At 31.3% G+C, this 19056-nt stretch overlaps 2 protein-coding genes across 2 annotated transcripts; one reads left to right on the top strand and one right to left on the bottom strand.

The window, feature by feature from the left end:
- Nucleotides 1-2700: 2700 nt before the first annotated feature.
- LOC133311741 (cation/H(+) antiporter 15-like) lies at nucleotides 2701-5857 on the bottom strand. Its single transcript, XM_061512834.1, has 3 exons — nucleotides 5636-5857; nucleotides 4091-5092; nucleotides 2701-4002 (listed from the first exon to the last, which is right to left on the bottom strand). The coding sequence occupies exons 1-3, from the start codon at nucleotides 5855-5857 to the stop codon at nucleotides 2701-2703; spliced, it is 2526 nt and encodes an 841-aa protein (XP_061368818.1).
- Nucleotides 5858-14611: 8754 nt separating this feature from the next.
- Nucleotides 14612-15947, top strand: LOC133311740 (putative cyclin-D6-1). The gene is made up of 6 exons (XM_061512833.1): nucleotides 14612-14800; nucleotides 14879-14965; nucleotides 15112-15207; nucleotides 15296-15494; nucleotides 15594-15724; nucleotides 15816-15947. Exons 1-6 carry the CDS (start codon nucleotides 14612-14614, stop codon nucleotides 15945-15947), a joined length of 834 nt encoding a protein of 277 aa, XP_061368817.1.
- The last annotated feature ends 3109 nt before the right edge of the window (nucleotides 15948-19056 follow it).

Genomic DNA, 19056 nt, shown 5'->3' with positions numbered 1-19056 from the left:
AGTTAATTTCAATTAAAGCTAAAAGCAATGTCAAAATTGATCAGAACCAATTTTACAATTGGGTTGATCATGTGATCTTCCTCTACACAAATGGCCTGGAACTGCCTTGGGTCAAAGCGCATCTTACAGTTGTGGCAGTTTTAACCCATGGATCTTCAATGAAACAAGATGGGGGTGTACCTGCAAGTATGGGTGTGCATGGGTCAGGTTTTTATGCCGACTCTTTATAGGTCAGGTATTTTGACCCGACCCAATTTAATTTGATCCAAGTCAAGTCTGACTTGCTTTGAATTTTTTTGAACTAGTTCACAACCGGGTCGGATCTGACCTAACTTGGTTTCTGAAGTGAGCCTGACTTGGTTTTCTAAAGTTGGTCAAATTCGACATGACCCGTTTTTGACTTGGTTTCAAAACATATTTTTAATTTTATTTTTTTTGTAGTTATTGATTTTTTTTAAACTCATGTAATTTAATTATATATTTGTTTTAAAATATATAAATTTTATAATAAATTTGATATTTGTTGAATAAATGAAGGAATGTAATTTTAAGCCCCCTGCACATTTGAAGCAAAATTAGTGAAAATTAATGAAAAGTAAACGATCAGAGAACGTTCTTCCCATCTTAAGATAACAAATCACTAATTTTAACAATGATATATTATAAAATTACATAATGTCTATTGATAGAAAATTCATAAATTCAAACTCAAATTATTCAATTATTATTAGGGAAAGATCAATTAGTTTAAGGAAACTTTTGACTAATATGATTGTACATATATAATTTAAGTTATAAACTACAAAGAAAATAGAAAATGCAAAGGAATTAGATTGATAAACAACGACATATTATATAGGTAGAATGGTTGTATAGAAACTTTTTCATTAAAGTAATAATTGTAACTCCACACATAATGACTCAAATAAAAATTGGAGAAAGAAATAATTGCTAATTTGTTGAGCTCAATCGGTAGCGAGCCTTCAAGATTATTATGCGAGACATTTATGAAATTCTCAGTTACTATGCACCTAAATTTTACCAGAAAAGCTACGATATAAAAGCCATTAAAATAAAATAAAAAAACGAAGGAATAGAGAGAAAGGAAATCTATTGCTTGTTATGAAATGAAGGAGGCGATGTTGGAGGAATCAAAGAGTTAAATCCATAGCCAATAACAAAGACCATTATAGCAAAACATGACATCAATCAGGTATTCAGGCATATCATACCATATGGGTTTAAATTAATCAAGAAGCTCGGGATTGAGCACAAGAAAAGTCGAGAAGCATATCGGAGATCCTTTTTGGTGGAGTGCAAGAATGTGACAGAGAGAAGAAATAACCATAATTGTGATTTTTTTTTCTTTTTTTTTACATAATGGGTGTGGGTCAAGTTTTGGATCAATAAGTCATTATTAAAACAAGTCAGGTCTAAAACTGACCCAAATAAAAGTGGGTCAATATTTAAACCCAATTCAAAAAATAGGTATTTATGGGTTAGGCAAATGTAGGATGGTGGTAGGCAAATGTAACGGTGTTGGAGGGTGGTAGGCAAATGTAGGCAGAAAAAATAGTAGGTAAAATAACATATCCCTTATTATTTAAGCATACTTTACAAGAATTAACAAAGTTATTGAATATTCTTAATTTTAAGCAAATATAATTTTTTTGATTCAATTAATAATCTTATAGTTTTAAAAATGTTAAAAAATTAGTTTAATTGATAAAAGATTGTTTTACTGGTGATTTGTGCACATTCGATCATGTCTAATATTGATTGAAATTTTTTGATAATTGATTAAATAAATTAAGGAAAGTAAAAAAAATTCTTTTGAATGAATGACGAAGATAAATATATGATTTGCTTTGATATAAAAGATATGTGTGACAAAATGGGGAGAATACAGTTAAATGAGAAGAAAAATATGCATAAAGTTTATCTTACTCTTAATTATAAAAATTCAAAGTTATTAAATAAAAAAAATTAAAACTTTTAAAGTGATACTTATTACCCTTTTTTTTTTATTACCTTTTTTTCTTATTACCTCTTACTCCCAAATCTTAATTTTTGATTTACGTCAATCCAATGATTATAATTATTGAGTCACACTTATTAATTGATTATTAATTTTTAATAAATTATAAGCGTTAGATTGATGACATCAATAGTTAAAATTTAGTAGTAAGAAAAAAAGCTATGAAGTATAACCTTTCCTTTTTCTTTTCTTTTTTGCCAATTAAGCTAAAAAATTAAATTAATTTTTAGTCATACACTTGAAATCAACCATGGTTTTGTCTACTGTACAGACGAACAAATCCCTAAACAACATATTGTGCTCAATTTGGCATAACAAACCGCAAGAAAAAAGCTTCATGGGGTGTGACCATTTTCCATGTACAGATATAGCGAAGACGAAGAGGAACAAGAGCCATGAACTGATAGCACTTCAACGAACGGTGTCCTTGTCTTGCAGGAGTAAACCCATGCTATGTCCCCGTTGCTAGTGTTACTGTAAGGCTTTGCCTTTGACTCTGAAACTTCCATACAAAACTAGTAGAAGCATTTTTTTTTTCATATTGATCTTAACAAGGTTTTTTAATACCAAAAAACAAGTGTTATGCTAACTTGGAAAGATTTACATTTACATCCACCCACCCTGGGGGGGTTTTTGACAAGAAAACCGCAAACAAGGAAACATTAGAATAGAGGTTGTCCAATATAGACTGGCGCTGTTGTATATCTTCCCATATGTTGTTTTACATTATGATAGTTTTCACTTGTTTGCCATGGTTTTTCAGTTACAAAAATGTCCTCACCTTCTGTTCCTTGCTCAACATATTGATGTATCACCAACACTGAAGCTGTTGTTTCAAAGTCTGATGAAGCTAACAAATCCCCAATGGCTCCCAACTCGGGGCATTCACTCCAATCTGTTAGGCCATCCGTTAGTGGTGAACTTGTACCTTGACCTCTCCCAACTATGAAGAGGTCATTGACATTGTTCATTGATCTTATAGCAGATACTGTTTCCTCCCCATTATTTACAACCTTGTCCATGTAAACAATTGAGTCATCATTTGCAGCCATCATTCTGAACTCATTAATAAACTCCTCATCCATTTTGTTGTCACTCTTCCCAGTATTTGTGTTTTGATTGTCTAGTTCATCCTCAGTGTTTAACTGATCTGTAGGTGGAGGCCTAGTTGCATCCTTGCCTGGAATGAAATGCATGACAGTGAGGCGTACCCTTTGCTGCCTTGACATTCTCCATCCATAGGAAAGTGCTTCTCTATCATCTGGTCCTCCAAAAAACAACACAGCAACCTGATGAGATGATTGATTTGCTGTTAAGCGGTTGGAACCGTTAAGGCCTCTATCAACAAGTATACCAACTGAGCAAGGAGAGTTCTGTAATAAGTTGTGGTTCACCATTCTGAATGCTGGATTTGTGTCCTTCATATCTCCATCAACTGTTTGTTGCTTATGGAAAGGAATGATGATGATGGATACCCTTTTCTCCTCTGCCAAATTGCATATGTCTTCATGCATGGTGGAGTAAGGGGAAACAGCTGTCAAGGGTTGGACTGAGACATAACCAACGTGTTTCTCAAAGTTCTGAAATGCTGTGATAATGTGGTCGGTTTGTGCTTGTGTTTTGTTGAGGGCTGGGCGTCCTGATTGTTGATCAGCATGGACAATGAGCATAGCAGAAGCTCTACCAGTGAGTTCAACCAAGTGGAGCACATAAGCACATATGGGAGACCTTTTGTTGGGGTGGGTTGCTTCGATGAGATTAATTATTGTAGGCACATTTCTAGGTGCGTGAATGCACACCAGCACCCGAAACTCTGCATCAAGTCTTGAATTTTGCACTGTTCTCTTTTTGTAAGGTATGAGCCTTTTTCTTGGCTTATAAATTAATGTCACAATGGGTGGAATTATTCCGGTCATTATAAGCGTTATAACAATCATAATTGAAAATATTTCCTCACTCAAGACCTGCATATGCCAAAGTGATCTGCCAAGTTCAAATTGAAAATAAGGTGATATATATATATAATAACACTAAATGTTTTGAGTTTCGTACCTTTTGTTCCCTCCCAACATTGAGCACAATAATTTCAATAAGGCCTTTAGTATTCATAAGTAAACCAAGAACAATACCATCACGGGTTGGTATCTGGAAAAAGGCTGAAATAAGAGTAGTCCCGAGGATCTTGCCCAAACAAGCAAGAGGAATCACCATGAGTACTATCAACCATCTACCAGCTGCACTGATTGAGTTGATATCAGTCTTAAGCCCACTAATGACATAAAAAAGTGGGAGTAAAAGCCCGGAAACAAAATCTTCAAGCTTTTCTATTATAGCAGCTGTAAGTGGGCCATTTGGAATTACTAGGCCATATACAAAAGCTCCAAAAACAGAATGTGTTCCAAGTACATCCGTAACGAAGGCTGAGATCATAACTCCAATGAGCACCATACATATTTGGAACTCACTGAAGGGTTTTCCTTCTGGGGTTCTCTTGATCATCCACTTAACTGTTGGTCTAACAATAAGAATGCAGAAAGCAACAAAAACAACATTTGATAGTATAACCCAAATGGAGGCCCAGGAACTAATATGTTGCTCTGATAAAGCAATAGCTAGAGCAAGCAAAATCCAGGCACACACATCACTGATGAGAGAAGTTGAGAGGGCAAGCTTGCCGAGCTCTGTGTTGATAAGTTTCAGCTCAACAAGTGTGCGAGCAAGCACTGGGAATGCAGTCACAGATAAAGTAATACCAAGATAAAGGATATAGCTGCCCATGCCCATGCTCATATTTTTCTCTCTGTCTCTTAATAAAAAGGAGACACCAACACCAACTAAAAATGGCAATATCATACCAGCAAGGGCTATGGACACAGTCTTTTTTCCAGTGCGTTTGATAAAAGAAAGGTCCATCTCTAACCCAACTAGGAACAAGAAGTATATGACACCTATGTTTGCCATTGTCTCAAGCACCACCACACTTTTTAGAGGGAATACAGTACTTCCATATTTCTCATTTCTACCAAGCACTGATGGGCCCAACAGCAATCCACCCTGTAAATATTATCAAATGATTCGAGTCAATTATCAGGTTGAAAAATATTTAAAAACAGCAAAGCCAATGACTCTCAAAAGTCAAAATTGCAATATTATGATCACAATTGAGGTTACCAACTGTAATTTAATTTCCTGCTGACATATGTTCAACAAAAGTCTATTGCATATAGTTAGTTACCTGATGCTTTCGGAGGTAGGTAACAACTTAATAGTTGATAAAATTAAAAGAAACTATAATTCATAACTATGGGTTAATATTATATTTGTATACTTGTACATTATGTCAAAGTCTATCTTTGACTCGATATGGCTTAAATTTACGTTTATAATTATTCAAAGCATCTTGGTGAAGATTTTCTTGAAATTCAAAGACCTGCTTTTTTTCCCAACCAAATTAAGAAAAGAGAAATAATAACTAATTGGGAAAAGAAAAAAAAAAAGAGAGAGGAAAGAATAATGTCAACGCTTTATGAATGTGTCCTTTTTCTCTGCTTCTAATTGGAACAAGGAAATAGAAGTTGGAAGGAAAAATAAACTTACTATGATTTCAGCAATTACACGGGGTTGGTGAAATGGCTTGAGGAGGAAAAGAAAGAAACGTGTGGAAAGAACAACTAACGTTAATTGCAAGACGAAGAGAGGGAGGGAGAAATTTAAAGGGTTATCTCCCTGCCATACACCATTTGTTGTTGCCAAAGTTGGTGTATAGCAAATTACTGATCCATCTGACATATTAAACGGTTCCTTCGCAACGTTGTCCATTTTCTCCAAACTCCAAAATCAAGAACACAAGCAATATAAAAAAATATATATATATATATATAAATATATTTATATTGCTTGTATTCTTCCCTTTTCAAATAAATATGTTAGGCTCAAAAAGATTATGAAGATCAAGGTACAAAACAAAGGTGTATGCAACCCTTGGTCGTGTTTTTCTTTTTTTTCTGGGAGAGACAGGTTTAGGTTTGGAGCTTCTTCCCTGCCTCGGAAGCCTGAATGGAGGAGATATTTTAAGGTCATGTTATTAAATGTATGTATCTATCTATTTTTGAGAAGTTAAAAACTCAATCTACCTCGTGACCTCTGCTTAAAATGGGGGTGTGTCCCACTTGGGGTAAACATTATAATAATGACATTACTCATCTCCATCACCACTACATGGATTTAGTTTTTCTTTTTTTTCTCTTTTGGTTCATAATCCGCATTAAACGCACAAGTTGATATAATGTTTTCAATTACGAGTTACTGGAAAGAGGAGGTAAAAAAAATAGAGAGACATTGTTTCATCACGACAATTCAATGAAAGTACACAATGACAGAATAAATAAACTTTATATATACATGCTAAACACCCAATACACATGCTTGTATATATATAATTTTTAATTTATATCTATACTCTATGGTAAAATAATAATTACTTACTAGGTGGAACTAAAACGAATGATCAATATAATACTTTAAATCATTGGGCAGCCTCTTATGAAAAGGTAAAAAGGAAAACGAAAGACGGAGCTCAGAGGTTTATGAATGGGTTGGCCCATACCATACATGAGGACTCCATCTGATGATAGTAGCAGTTGGGCTAAACGTAAATGTGCAACTCAGTGATAAAAATTGTCCAATCAATTTTTTATTTTTTTTTATTGCCGTCGTGTGAGGTTGAATCCAACTTCTTGAATTACAGGCTTGTTTTCGGCATTTCATCATAGTTAGGATTTATGAGTTTGATGTTTTTGGTTTAAGAGATAAAATTATATTGAGTAAACATCATTTTTGGTTCCTGGCAATATCTATGAAATCCTTTTTAGTCTCTGGCAATAAAAAAGGACTAAATTGGTCCCTAACAGTATGTAAAAAGGGCCACGTTAGTGACAGAGGAGTTGACAGAAGGACTGATGTGACTCTTTTTTCATAATTTTAGGGATCAATTTGGTCTTTTTTTATTGCCAGGGACTAAAAAGGATTTCGTAGATATTGCCAGGGACCAAAAATGGTATTTACTTAATTATCTTTTACATATATATAAAAATAAGTGGGACCATATAAAAAAATATAACCCTATATACTTTTATGGGTTCGGTGTTTGTCATTTTAAATGACATAAGTTCTTCATTTTAGGAGAGAGATAGACACAAAAAAACGGAAATCATGGGAGAGAGAAAGTGAGTGATTTTTTTAATTTAAAATTCAAATTTTCTGTGTCTGTATCTCTCTTGAAATGACATAAATTTCTGTCATATAAAATGACAAACACTTTTCTCTACTTTTATATGTACGTAAGAGATAATTTTATCTTCTATGAGAGTTATTACTTATTAAGCCCAAGCATTTATTTATTATCTAAATTATCGCAGGCCAGGAACATATAGCTCTATATATTTTGGCTCTGTATTTTCTTTTATTGTTTTCTTGTCACTTTCATCTACAAAAACTCTTTATTAGAAACTAGTCCCTTTGAGATATTACCATACTCGACTGAGCTTCTCTTAATGGGTTTTCTCCTGAAGTATCTATGTTTTATTTTGTTAAATGTTTGTTTAGTGTCAAAATCCCTTAAATTGTTAAACAGGTTGTCTTTAGTAGATATTTTTTTTCAGAAAACTTCCTCATAGGTCCTTTTAGCGAGAATATATGGTTTTTTTTAGATGTGAATTTTATATGCGGAATAACATTTTTATATGAAAAATATTAGAGAGAATTAAGTATGGAGTTTGATTTTCTCATGTTGAATGAGAATTCAATTCTCATGTTGTAGAGATAAAAACATGTGGGACCCATGTGTTGGAAAAAATTATATGTAGGACCCATGTCAGCACGGAAATCAAAGGGTGTGTAGGAAAATTTGAATTCTCATGTTGAATGAGAATTATAAAACCCATTAAGTATTATGTTGCATGACATTAATATACTATGTCATGTTATGAGCCATAGAAATATGTGTTACTTTTTCTTTTTCTTTTTTAAATGAATAATATGTTACATAACATATGATATGTCATGTTGTGAGACATAGAAATATAAGGCTCACTTAATTTAAAAAAACAAAACAAAAAAAGTAGCACACATTCTTATGTCTCAATGCAATATATACTCAATTCTCCCCAAATATTAATATATTAATCACAAAGATAATATTTATGTTTTATGTTCTATATGAGTTATATTTCAATACATTGAAGGAAAGATAAATTTTTATATTTCAATGTCTAATACTAAATATTTAGGATTTACCTACCCAAAAAAAGTTATTTAGGATTTTTCATAAAAAATACATATAAAAAAAACTTATATTCAAACCATTGATTTATTTGAAGAATATACAACGATAATATGTTATAATTTAAGTTTTAAGAAATAACAAATCCTATAAAAAAAATATTTGACTATTAACGAGATCTGCCTATTATAATAAGAAAATAATAATTTAACAATTAATATATATATATATATATCTCGAAAAATGAAGAAATTTTTTTTTTGTATTATAAAAATAAATATTCATTTCTTAAATTTTTACTTTCATTTTCAGGTTATGCTAAATTAATCCTTAATGCAAATTTTTTATCATTACTTATATAAACTCACTTTAGTTTATCTTTGGGTGAAAATAACATGAATGAAGTTTATATAAAATTATATGAAAAATACACTTTTGATTTTTTTTATCAATATTTTTAAAGGGCAATATAATTTTTATGGGTTTTATAATTCTCATTCAACATGAGAATTCAAATTTTCCTACACACCCTTCGATCTTCGTGCTGAAATGAGTCCTACATATAATTTTTTATAACACATGGGTCCCACATATTTTTTATCTCTACAACATAAGATTTAAATTCTCCTTCAACATGAGAATTATAAAACTCATTTTTTATACTACCAGAAGAAGCAAATATTTTCTTGCGTACTCAACAAAAAGTAGGGCCGGTAAGGAGAGAGAAGAAAAAAAAGCGCGTTTTTAACACATGGGTCCTACATATAATTTTTTTTAATACATAAATTTCATATGCTTTTTATCTCTACAACATAAGATTTGAATTCTCTTTCAACATGAGAATTATAAAACCAATTTTTATACTACAAGAAGAAGCAAATATTTTCTTGCGTACTCAACAAAAAGTAGGGCCCGTAAGGAGAGAAGAAAAAAAAGCGCGTTTTTCAATGATCAAGAAGAAAAAATCATGTACTTCTACAAAATAAATTTTTTTTTTTAAATTCATACCAGACTAAACCTCAATATATTTTTTTACGAAAGTTACTAATCTTATGTTATTTGAGATAATACTCACGTTGGTGAGACAAATATGTGGGATTCATAATTTAAAAAAAATAACACAAAATTCGATAAATATATAACATAAGATAACTATCTTCAATAATATCATAAAAATATGTTCTTTATATATATATATATATATATTATAAAAAAAATTCCGTACTAAAATTCCCATAACCGGTCCATCACAGATTCACAGTGAAAAGGTACAAATTTAGAGTATAGTTGTCGACTTGTCGTAGCCTGACTTGTCAAATCTTAAAAAAGTTTATACAAATAGAATTAAATATTTAAGTGTCAAAGAACAAAAGAAATAAAATCGACCAAATTTATTTCACCAAAAAAAAAAAAAAATCGACCAAATTTCTAAACGACAAGAATTATCTTCTGAAAGGACTCTGACTTCCCATCGAAATACGAAGGATAAAAGTAGAATTATAAGGTAAAAAAACCTTTCACTGGCCTTGTATCCAGAGCAAAACAAGAAATATTATAAAATTATATGCTCTATTTAATTTAAAAATAATACTATTTACACATATTTGTTATCTCACATTTGTATAATTTTTACTGTTTAATTACATATGATTCATGATGATATAAATGAATGTAACGCGTAAATAGTATGCAATAAGTAGTCTTCATCAATCCACCACACAAAAAAAATTGTAATATTCACCTGGAATTTTTTTTAGAATGCGATTACCCAAAAGCATAGCGACATACGTACGGACCATTTCAATGCCATACAACACAATAACTTTATTTAATTCAAAAGGTGAATAAAAAATCATAAAACGTAAAATTTTAATATTAAAAAAATCGTAAAAACCTAAAAATATTTAGAATTTTGATGAAATTATTTTGATTAAAAAAATTATAAAATCGTAAAAGCGTAGATTTAAATCGAGATTTTAACTACCATACTCCGAGTATGATAAAAAAAAGAGAGGAAAAAAGTGTGTCATTTTAAATGACACCTTACATCATTTTACTCTCACAAAGAGTGAGACCCACATCTTTAGAAAAAATTCTCACTTTCTCTCTTGATTTATCTATTTCTCTTACTTAAAATGACATAACTTTGTATTTTTTAAAATGATATACTCTTTTCCCTAAAAAAAATTTGTTTTTCATAATGTGAGGAAACACTCTTGACTTAGCTTTTACCTTAATTAAATGTAACAATATTTTTAGCCTTTATTATTATTATTATTTTCGAGCAACTTTAGGTGGTGTTTGATGTAGGAAAAAAAATTATCTTATCTAAAAACAACATATTGCCTTCCTACCAACATTTTATTCCTTATTTGGCCCAAATAAAATATTTATACGACTATAATTAATTTCTTCAAAATTTTCCTTAATAAATATAAAACAAAATAAGTAAAATAACACTACATATATATACCTGTAAATTAATGACTTATAAATTAAAAAAGTTCTAATATCTTATAATCCCAAAATAAAAAATATCTTGCTACATTAAGTGGTGTAGCCACATTGGAACCAGCAAGTGCCTTGACAAATCAGAAATCTTTTTGATCTTCAGTGACTGTAAATGGTTTGCTTCCTCCATAGCTGTTGGTATTGGCACTAATTTTTTTTATGGTTGGCTGATTTTTGGCGTTAGTTTTTCAATTTTTCTGGCTCTGTCATTGGCTACATTGATATTTAAATTTATATATACATATATATAGTTTTAAAATTAATAAATTCTACAAATTTAAAATATAATAATTATATAAACTAAAGTATTGATTAAACTCGTATAATTAAGTTATAAAATATATCTTTTAACTAGTAGGCTAAGCTCCTTGGAGTACTCTATTTATCTTTATATGTAATTCGTGAAAATTTCACAAGATATGACGCTTGTACGAAACTAAATTAGATAATTGTCTCGCACAAGTCACATGCAATGCAATGGTACCTCTTGTTGGTAAAGAGTAAAGACAATTGAATGTCCCTAAAGACCCCCAATAGCCTCAAAGTTACAGATAATTCCCAATCCAGACGCTAGTCAATTCAAGTGGGACGTTTCTGACACACTTCTTGTCTTGATCATCATCATGTGAACAACTCTGCATTTATGTCTTATAAATTAAAACACAAATGCCGAATCAGTATTACATGATGAGATATGGTTAGTGTTCAATATTCTGCGATATAAGACACATAGCAAGTTAGCAACATTATTAACTTCATTATCACAGTGGGGTAACCCGGCAAAATATTACTATCATAGTGAGTCTAACAATAATAGTAGAGTTATCAAAACTAGTCAAAGTTATTATATTATTGAGGATGTAATGGTAAAAGAGGATTCCTTTTTGTTCTTGTTGGGATTCAGAGAGCAGATGAGTCAAAGGGAATAAGGTAAAGATTTCATAGCTATCATTGTAGGTTTCTTGCTTTTTCCTTTTCTTTTCCAAGCAAAAGGGGTGTGCCTAATATCAAAAGCCGAAACTAAAAATGGGTGTGCTGTGCACTATGTCATAATTAAAATGACATGAAACATTGTTTAGCTAGTAATAAGCTCAATTATTCATCAAATAAACACAGAACAGAAAGAGCTACTCATGCTTTCCATTACAAAGGTGTGAACGAGTCCCAATAGGACAAGTTGGTTTTCCAGCTTGTACTTAGTGATGGATTTAGCAGCACGCTTCAATGTTTAGCAGCGCTTTTCTCTGCCAAAAGGGAGAATACAAACCACAACTGTCTCTACCATGCTCTGATTATAAGATCAAGCAGAGGACCACTTACACTCTGATGGAAACATGTTTTTCAAATTGGAGGTTTAAACTAAGCCTTACTAAACAGAATGTAGATAGATATCTTCTACAGTGAAATATTAGAACACAAAATGTGATACCCACATAAACAGAAGGGAATTGCATGATTATGCTATTACAGCGTATAATTTTGACTAGAATATGTAAGCACGGATAATAGAAATTTATGAACATCATGATATCGGTGGGACCTGGGATTCAACCCTTCATGTGTGTAGATTTTTGGAAGTAAATGTGACACTCCCAATTTTAACCAAAAGATTGTAATTTAATGTCAGTTCAAGCGCACATGCTTTATTATTATGTTCCCTTTCTTAAATTTATAAACTGGTAGGACTTTTTTTTTTTTTTTTTTTTTTTTTTGATAACAAAACTGGTAGGACTTTTCTTATCTATGTGAGGTGACAGAAAATGCGATCTTTAATACTCATAATTAGCCCAAAACTTGTTGAACCCTTTAGGCCCTCCTTATCTCACCTCTCGTGAGTTTTTCTTTTTACAGGGGAAAAAATATCTTATGATCCATTTTCTAATTATTGGAACTCTAATAATGAAGAAGAAAAAAAAACTCAGCAATGAATTTTTAAATAGGGCAACAAAAGTTCTGGATACGGAATTTATATATATATATATACACACACGCACGATATTCATTAACTGATTTAAATTATGGTAACCGAATCAAAAAATTGATAATCAAATTAATTAAAAATAAAAAAATTGAAAAAAATATACATTTTAATTGGATTGAATTAGTTTTTTATTTGATTGGTGAAAACTAATTCAATGTATTATACATTTATTTTTTTTAAAATTTCTCTAATATCTTATTCTCTAATTCAATAACATAAAGTAGGGGTGTTCATCAACCGATCCAAACCGATTCAAACCGCGGAAATCGAACCGAAAAACCGATAACCGAATAAACCAAAAACTGAAAAAACCCCGCAAATTTTAATTGGATTAGATCGGTTTTCGGATGGATTGATGAAAACCGATCCAATATATTAATTCTCCTCTACCTACTTGGTCATTTCTCCAATCATAGCTCAAAAATTTCTAAACCCAAGACCCATTAACTCATCAACTAAACCCAAGAAAAAACTTAGTCACGTCTCATCAACTATAGTATTATTTATTGATATTTTTGTATTTCAAATTTTTTTTTACAAAACCAATATATACAAAAGATGTTATTTGCACAATAATCATGAAACTAATTGTAGGATATTCAAAAAACTAAAAACCGATCCAATCCAAATCGAAAAAAATTGGATTGGATTTGAAAAAAAATCTAAACTGAAAGGATGATTACATGATCAAACCGAAGAGATTGGATCAGATGAGTTTTGCTTCGAAAATCGATCCAATCCAGACCGCGAACACCCCTAAATTATAGTAAGAAAGAGTGTATATCCTGTTGATAGATTATTAATTTTATCTCTTTCAATTTTAAAATGATGTTATTTTGGTTTTAGAAAAAAAATGTAAAATATTTTGGAAATTTTATTTCTATCTTGTAGGATGAATTTTTTAAAATATCCTCATCAAATCCTAAAACAATAGCATCTCTTGGGATAGAAAAAAAAATATTAAACTCATTATATTATTTATTATTATTATATAAATAATAGAATTTAAGTCAGCTTTGCCTAAATTGAAATAAAATCTTTAAAATTATAATAAGGTATATGTAATTAATAATTAATTGGATATAATCTTATATATATATAATATTTTAAAATTCTAAAAAATATATATGTATAATTAATTTCAAAATAAATTAAATTTAAAGTCTAAAAGAAAAGAAGTATGAAAATAACGTGTTATTCTTTAATAAAGAATAGGTTAATCACTCTTAAAAGAATTTACTCTAATTTAATATGTAGTGGTGGATTATAAGCTAATTGATTTTAGGAGGCAGTTATTGAAAATAAGTTATCTGCAGTAAGTGTAATACGATGTTATTTTGGGATAAAAATCATGAAATTTTTATAATTTTAATTATTTTAAAATTATTATAATCTTTATAATTATAATTATTTAATTTTTAAATTCTAAAATAATGTCGTTTTGAAAATATAAATACAGATAACTTAACTCCAACGATATTATTCTGTTATCATTTGAAATTTAAAAACACTCCTACTAAAAGATAAGAATTGAAATATGAAAGTGAAAGGATTAAATCAGATACTTTTTACTTCGAAACCAGTCGAATTTAAAGAAGAGTGAGGAACAAAGGATCCATAATGTGTCAATAGTTCTGCCAACTAAGAAGGTCAGCACAATCGCTTTATCAGCACAGAGAGCGAAGCTTCTGTTCCATCATTACAGTTACCATCTTGAGACCTTTTTTTCTCATTGTCTTTCTCATGTTATCCTTGAATTCCTCAATAACAAACAAACAAACAGTAAAGAAAGAAAGAAAAGATGGAGTTTGATCTTGAAAACCCACTAGCCATCTTCAATGAAGAGGAAAGCCGTAATATATCAGAACTCTTTGAATCCGAATCTGATCACATTCTCTCACCAAACTCTCCAAGTTCAACAAGTTTTCACGTTTCTTTCAGTCGTGAAGCCATTTCTCTCATACATAAGGTGAAAGTTAGGGTCCATATAGTATAGTATAGTATGTTCAATTCCTTCTCTTTCTTTCATGTCACATTTGCTAGAGTTTGTCATGTCATATTTTTTCAGGTCCAGCTTTCATGCAATTTGGACCCATTTGTTGCTTATCTTGCTATAAATTACTTGCACCGTTTCATATCAAGGCATGAAATTCCAGTAAGCAAACATCTAATGATTCCCCTTTAATCTTAAGTTAGTAAGGAAGCCTTGGAACAATCCTATCTCAAAAAGGTTTCCAAGATTTCCATTTGTACCTCAAGACTATGGCAATGTACAAGCTCAGTCCTCTGATTTTGCTGCAGGGGAAGCCGTGGGTACTAAGGCTCGTTGTCATATCATGTCTTTCTCTAGCGTCAAAGATGAAGAACACACCTTTATCACTTTCCCATAATATCCAGGTAAATCTTCAAATTCATTAGCAGAAAGAGAATTTATACAATGCCATAGTAATATGAACAAGTGACGCTTGTATAATCAATGAAACAGAACAAAGGTTTCATCTTTGATGCTCGAAGCATTCAAAAAATGGAGCTTCTAATTCTTGGGGTTCTGAAATGGCGTATGAGGTCAATTACACCTTTTCCTTTCTTGCGCTTCTTCATCTCTTTGGCTGAAATCAAAGACCAGTCACTGAAACAAGCACTTAAAAAGCGAGCTTCAGAGATAATCTTCAATGCTCATAATGGTACAATTCTTATATTTAAACATGTAACTCCATTTTAATCTTCAATTCTTCAATTCCAATCAACACACAATCTGAATTGCATACCTCTTTTGGCTGCAGACATTAAGCTATCAGAGCATAAACCTTCAACTATTGCTGCAACTGCTCTTATATATGCGTCTAATGAACTAATCCCGCATCAATATTTTATCTTGAGAGGAACAATTACAGCTTGTGAGTATCTAGATGAGGTAAGTTTACATTCAACAACTATCCTTTAAAGCAAATGTTTTGATTCTTTATTGGTATTTATTGTCAAGATATTGATGGTGGTTATTTTAGGAGGCATTTTCCAAGTGCTATGAGTTGATGCAAGAGATGGTGAGAATGGAAGCAAATGAGTCAACTATAGATACAAGCTTTTTAAGCACTGAAACTCCAATGAGTGTACTGGAGAGAAGCTCCAAACGGTAGAGAACTTGATGGTCTCAGTTGCAGAAACAAAATTCCAGTTTTCTCAAAGGAAGCTGAGGGATAACAATCTTATTCGGTCCATATGTTCTGTGTGTCAATGTTTCCTTTCAGTCCAAAACTAGAGCCATCAGAGAGGGGCCACAAGGCCCTATTTTGAACATTCCACTCTCTTGCATTATTACTTGAAAGACAAGGAAGACAAAACATTGTTCCGATTAGATATAAAAATAGATGTACAAAAATAGGAATTGTGGGATGAATGCTGGTCTCCATTGCTTTAAGAAACGAGACCATTATCATGCCTGTCTTTTCTAATACTAATCATGTTTTCTATGGTCAAATGCATCATTGGATATATTATTGTTCCCACAGCTTCTTTATATAACCAAATTGCCACTTATTGAAAAAGCACAGCTCAGATTTCTGAAACCAAGGACAAATAAGGACATTAATGAGGCGTAAACTTGCACAATACAAAAACAAATGCGTGAACAGTGAAAGTTTTGCACAATTACAGCCCAGAAGAAAGGCACTGACCAAAGTAACTTTAACAAATTATGCAATCAATACAACAAAAAGATGATTGCATCATTGAGGCCCATAGTCATCAGAGAATGGAGCTTTTTTTTTTTTTCTTTTTCTTTTTATTGGGGCTTTGGGTACGTAGGCTTGTGAGGTCAATTACATCTTTTATTTCTTGTGTTTCTTCATAATAAAATATTCAAAACTAGAGCAAACATTTTGAGCTAGGAATGATGGAGCTTATGTTTTTTAACCTGGGATAGTTTATTTTTAAGACAATTACTAAATATGTCAAACTTTCAAAATAGTTTTTAATTTTTTTTTCCACATAAAATAAGTCTATATATTTCGAACTAATCAGCCTAATGTCTCTCATAGTTATTAAAAAAAGAAATTATTATTATTATTATTATTTATTTTTTTTGATAACAAGAAATTATTTTTTAAATTATAAACACATTCACTGCTTCAATTTTTTATTTAGTACTTTCTGTTTTAAGTAATTAGATAGATATTAGAAAATACAACATTACTCAGAAAATAAAAAATCATAAAACAAGTACTTTATGCTAGTGGTTTACTCAAATTTCATAAAACTCTGCCACGGATGTCCATAATAAGGTATATAGGGATAGAATATTGTGACACACAAATAATGTTACGCACAATGTTACGACCACATCTTAACCGTTGATTTCCGCCAATCAACGGTTATCATTTTTCAAATCAAACTCATTAATTAATTATTAATTCGCAATAAATGATAACCGTTGATTGGCGGAAATCAACGGTTAAGATGTGGTCGTAACATTGTGCGTAACATTATTTGTGTGTCACAATATCTTATTCCAAGTATATATAGGTTCAGAAGTACGGGATGTATTCATATGGACACATATAAGTCTGTAACTTGAATAAGAATTTAGAAAGCAACGATGTATTCTTATGGAGATTTGTAATCTCACTCCTCTTTGGGGACATATTTTCAGGTGCCCAGATTTTCGGTGAGTCCTCACTAGGCAGGGACACGACACGTGGCTGAGGCAGTTGACAGATCGGATTTTGAGTGGCTGTAGGCTACCACCTTTTTGGAGTGTTTGATGTCTTTTAGTATTTCCGCATTTGATGGATCATGATATTGATCCTTTATTTTGTATATGGCTTGTATATGTTTTGTACATGTCTGTCACTTTGATGCATGTACATTTGGGTATTCAGGCACGTTATATGATGATGTATTATTCAGTTTATGATTTCTTATTGGATTGCATGCTGATTAGGATAGTGGCACGGAGCCATATTTTGCATGCGCTCATGGATGGGTATCTGATTATATTTGCATGATTGGTACTTCTGGATTAATATGTTGTATAAACTGTTTATCAAGAAACGCTTCTGAGTGGGATTGGAAAATCCCCAGTTGTCCGATTTATAGAGGAAACTCTGCCCGATTTTTGTTTACGCCTAGTAATAGGTAATGAAGAAAAAGAAAAAGTTAACTCGTATTTTTGTAAGTTTAGTCTTCCGCTGTTTCTGTTTTTATCATATGTATGTTAATTGAACCGGCTCGAGACAGGGATGTTACAATTGAAGTCCTTTACTGCAATAGTTTTTAAATAATTTTCTCAAATCTCATCCTTTTATTTTAAGTTTTTAAAATCATCTTTTGAATTGTTCACAAGTCTTGAATAGTTCTCAATTTTTACAATCACAAATATTCTCAAACCAACTTTTATTCATCCAATAAGAAAGGAATAGTTAAAATAATTGTGGTGCCTCAATCCTCGTGGGACGATATTCTTACTCACTTTTTATTACTTGATACGATCAGTGCACTTGCTGATTTTACGCAACAGATAACTTATCATATCCTACTTTTATCTCTTGTTTGGTAAGTCAATAGAATATGATTAGCTTATCCTATTGTCTCATTTTATCCTATTCAATACATGATTTCTTATCCTATAAGAGGAGATGTGTTAAGATTCAACATGATAGGATACCAATATTGGATATCCAATATATCCTCACGCTACCCAATATATTTGTATTTATTGCATTATATTTTATTTTTTTTCTCTCTTTTCTCCTTCTTACATAATTTTATTAGATTGCTAATCAGGTGCTCATCAAACACAAACACAAACACAGAGCATGATATAAGCTTATTAGTCTCATATCATATTCTACCCTTATCAATCCCATATCATATCATGCCTTTATCCTATATTGTCCACCAAACGAGCCCATCAAGATCATGAACATTGACATATTAGTTTTGGTCCTCAAATTTTTTTACTTATTTTACATGATTCCTTATATTTTTAAAACCCCACACCAAGTCCTTAAAATATCAGACTATCAGGCAAGTCAATCGCTAAGTTAAGTTGGATTTGTTTTTGTTAAAGGAACTGTCAACATGGCACTTTTATATTATATGGCACGAAAAATAATCACATGTAGGTATGACTTTCAACATAGATAAGACGACACTGTTGTGATGGAAACAAATTTTCCCACATCATTTGGTTTCTGCAGAGCAAGGCGCTTTTAGATGAGCTAACTGTGAAATTGCATTTGGAAATTC

The sequence above is a fragment of the Gastrolobium bilobum genome, unplaced genomic scaffold, assembly GCF_033153095.1.
Source record: "Gastrolobium bilobum isolate Gb01-03AN ecotype WA unplaced genomic scaffold, APGP_CSIRO_Gbil_v1 utg16495, whole genome shotgun sequence".
NCBI classification, from domain to species: domain Eukaryota; kingdom Viridiplantae; phylum Streptophyta; class Magnoliopsida; order Fabales; family Fabaceae; genus Gastrolobium; species Gastrolobium bilobum.
Note: the sequence above shows the minus strand (reverse complement) of the source record. Positions and strands in the feature narration are given on the sequence as shown.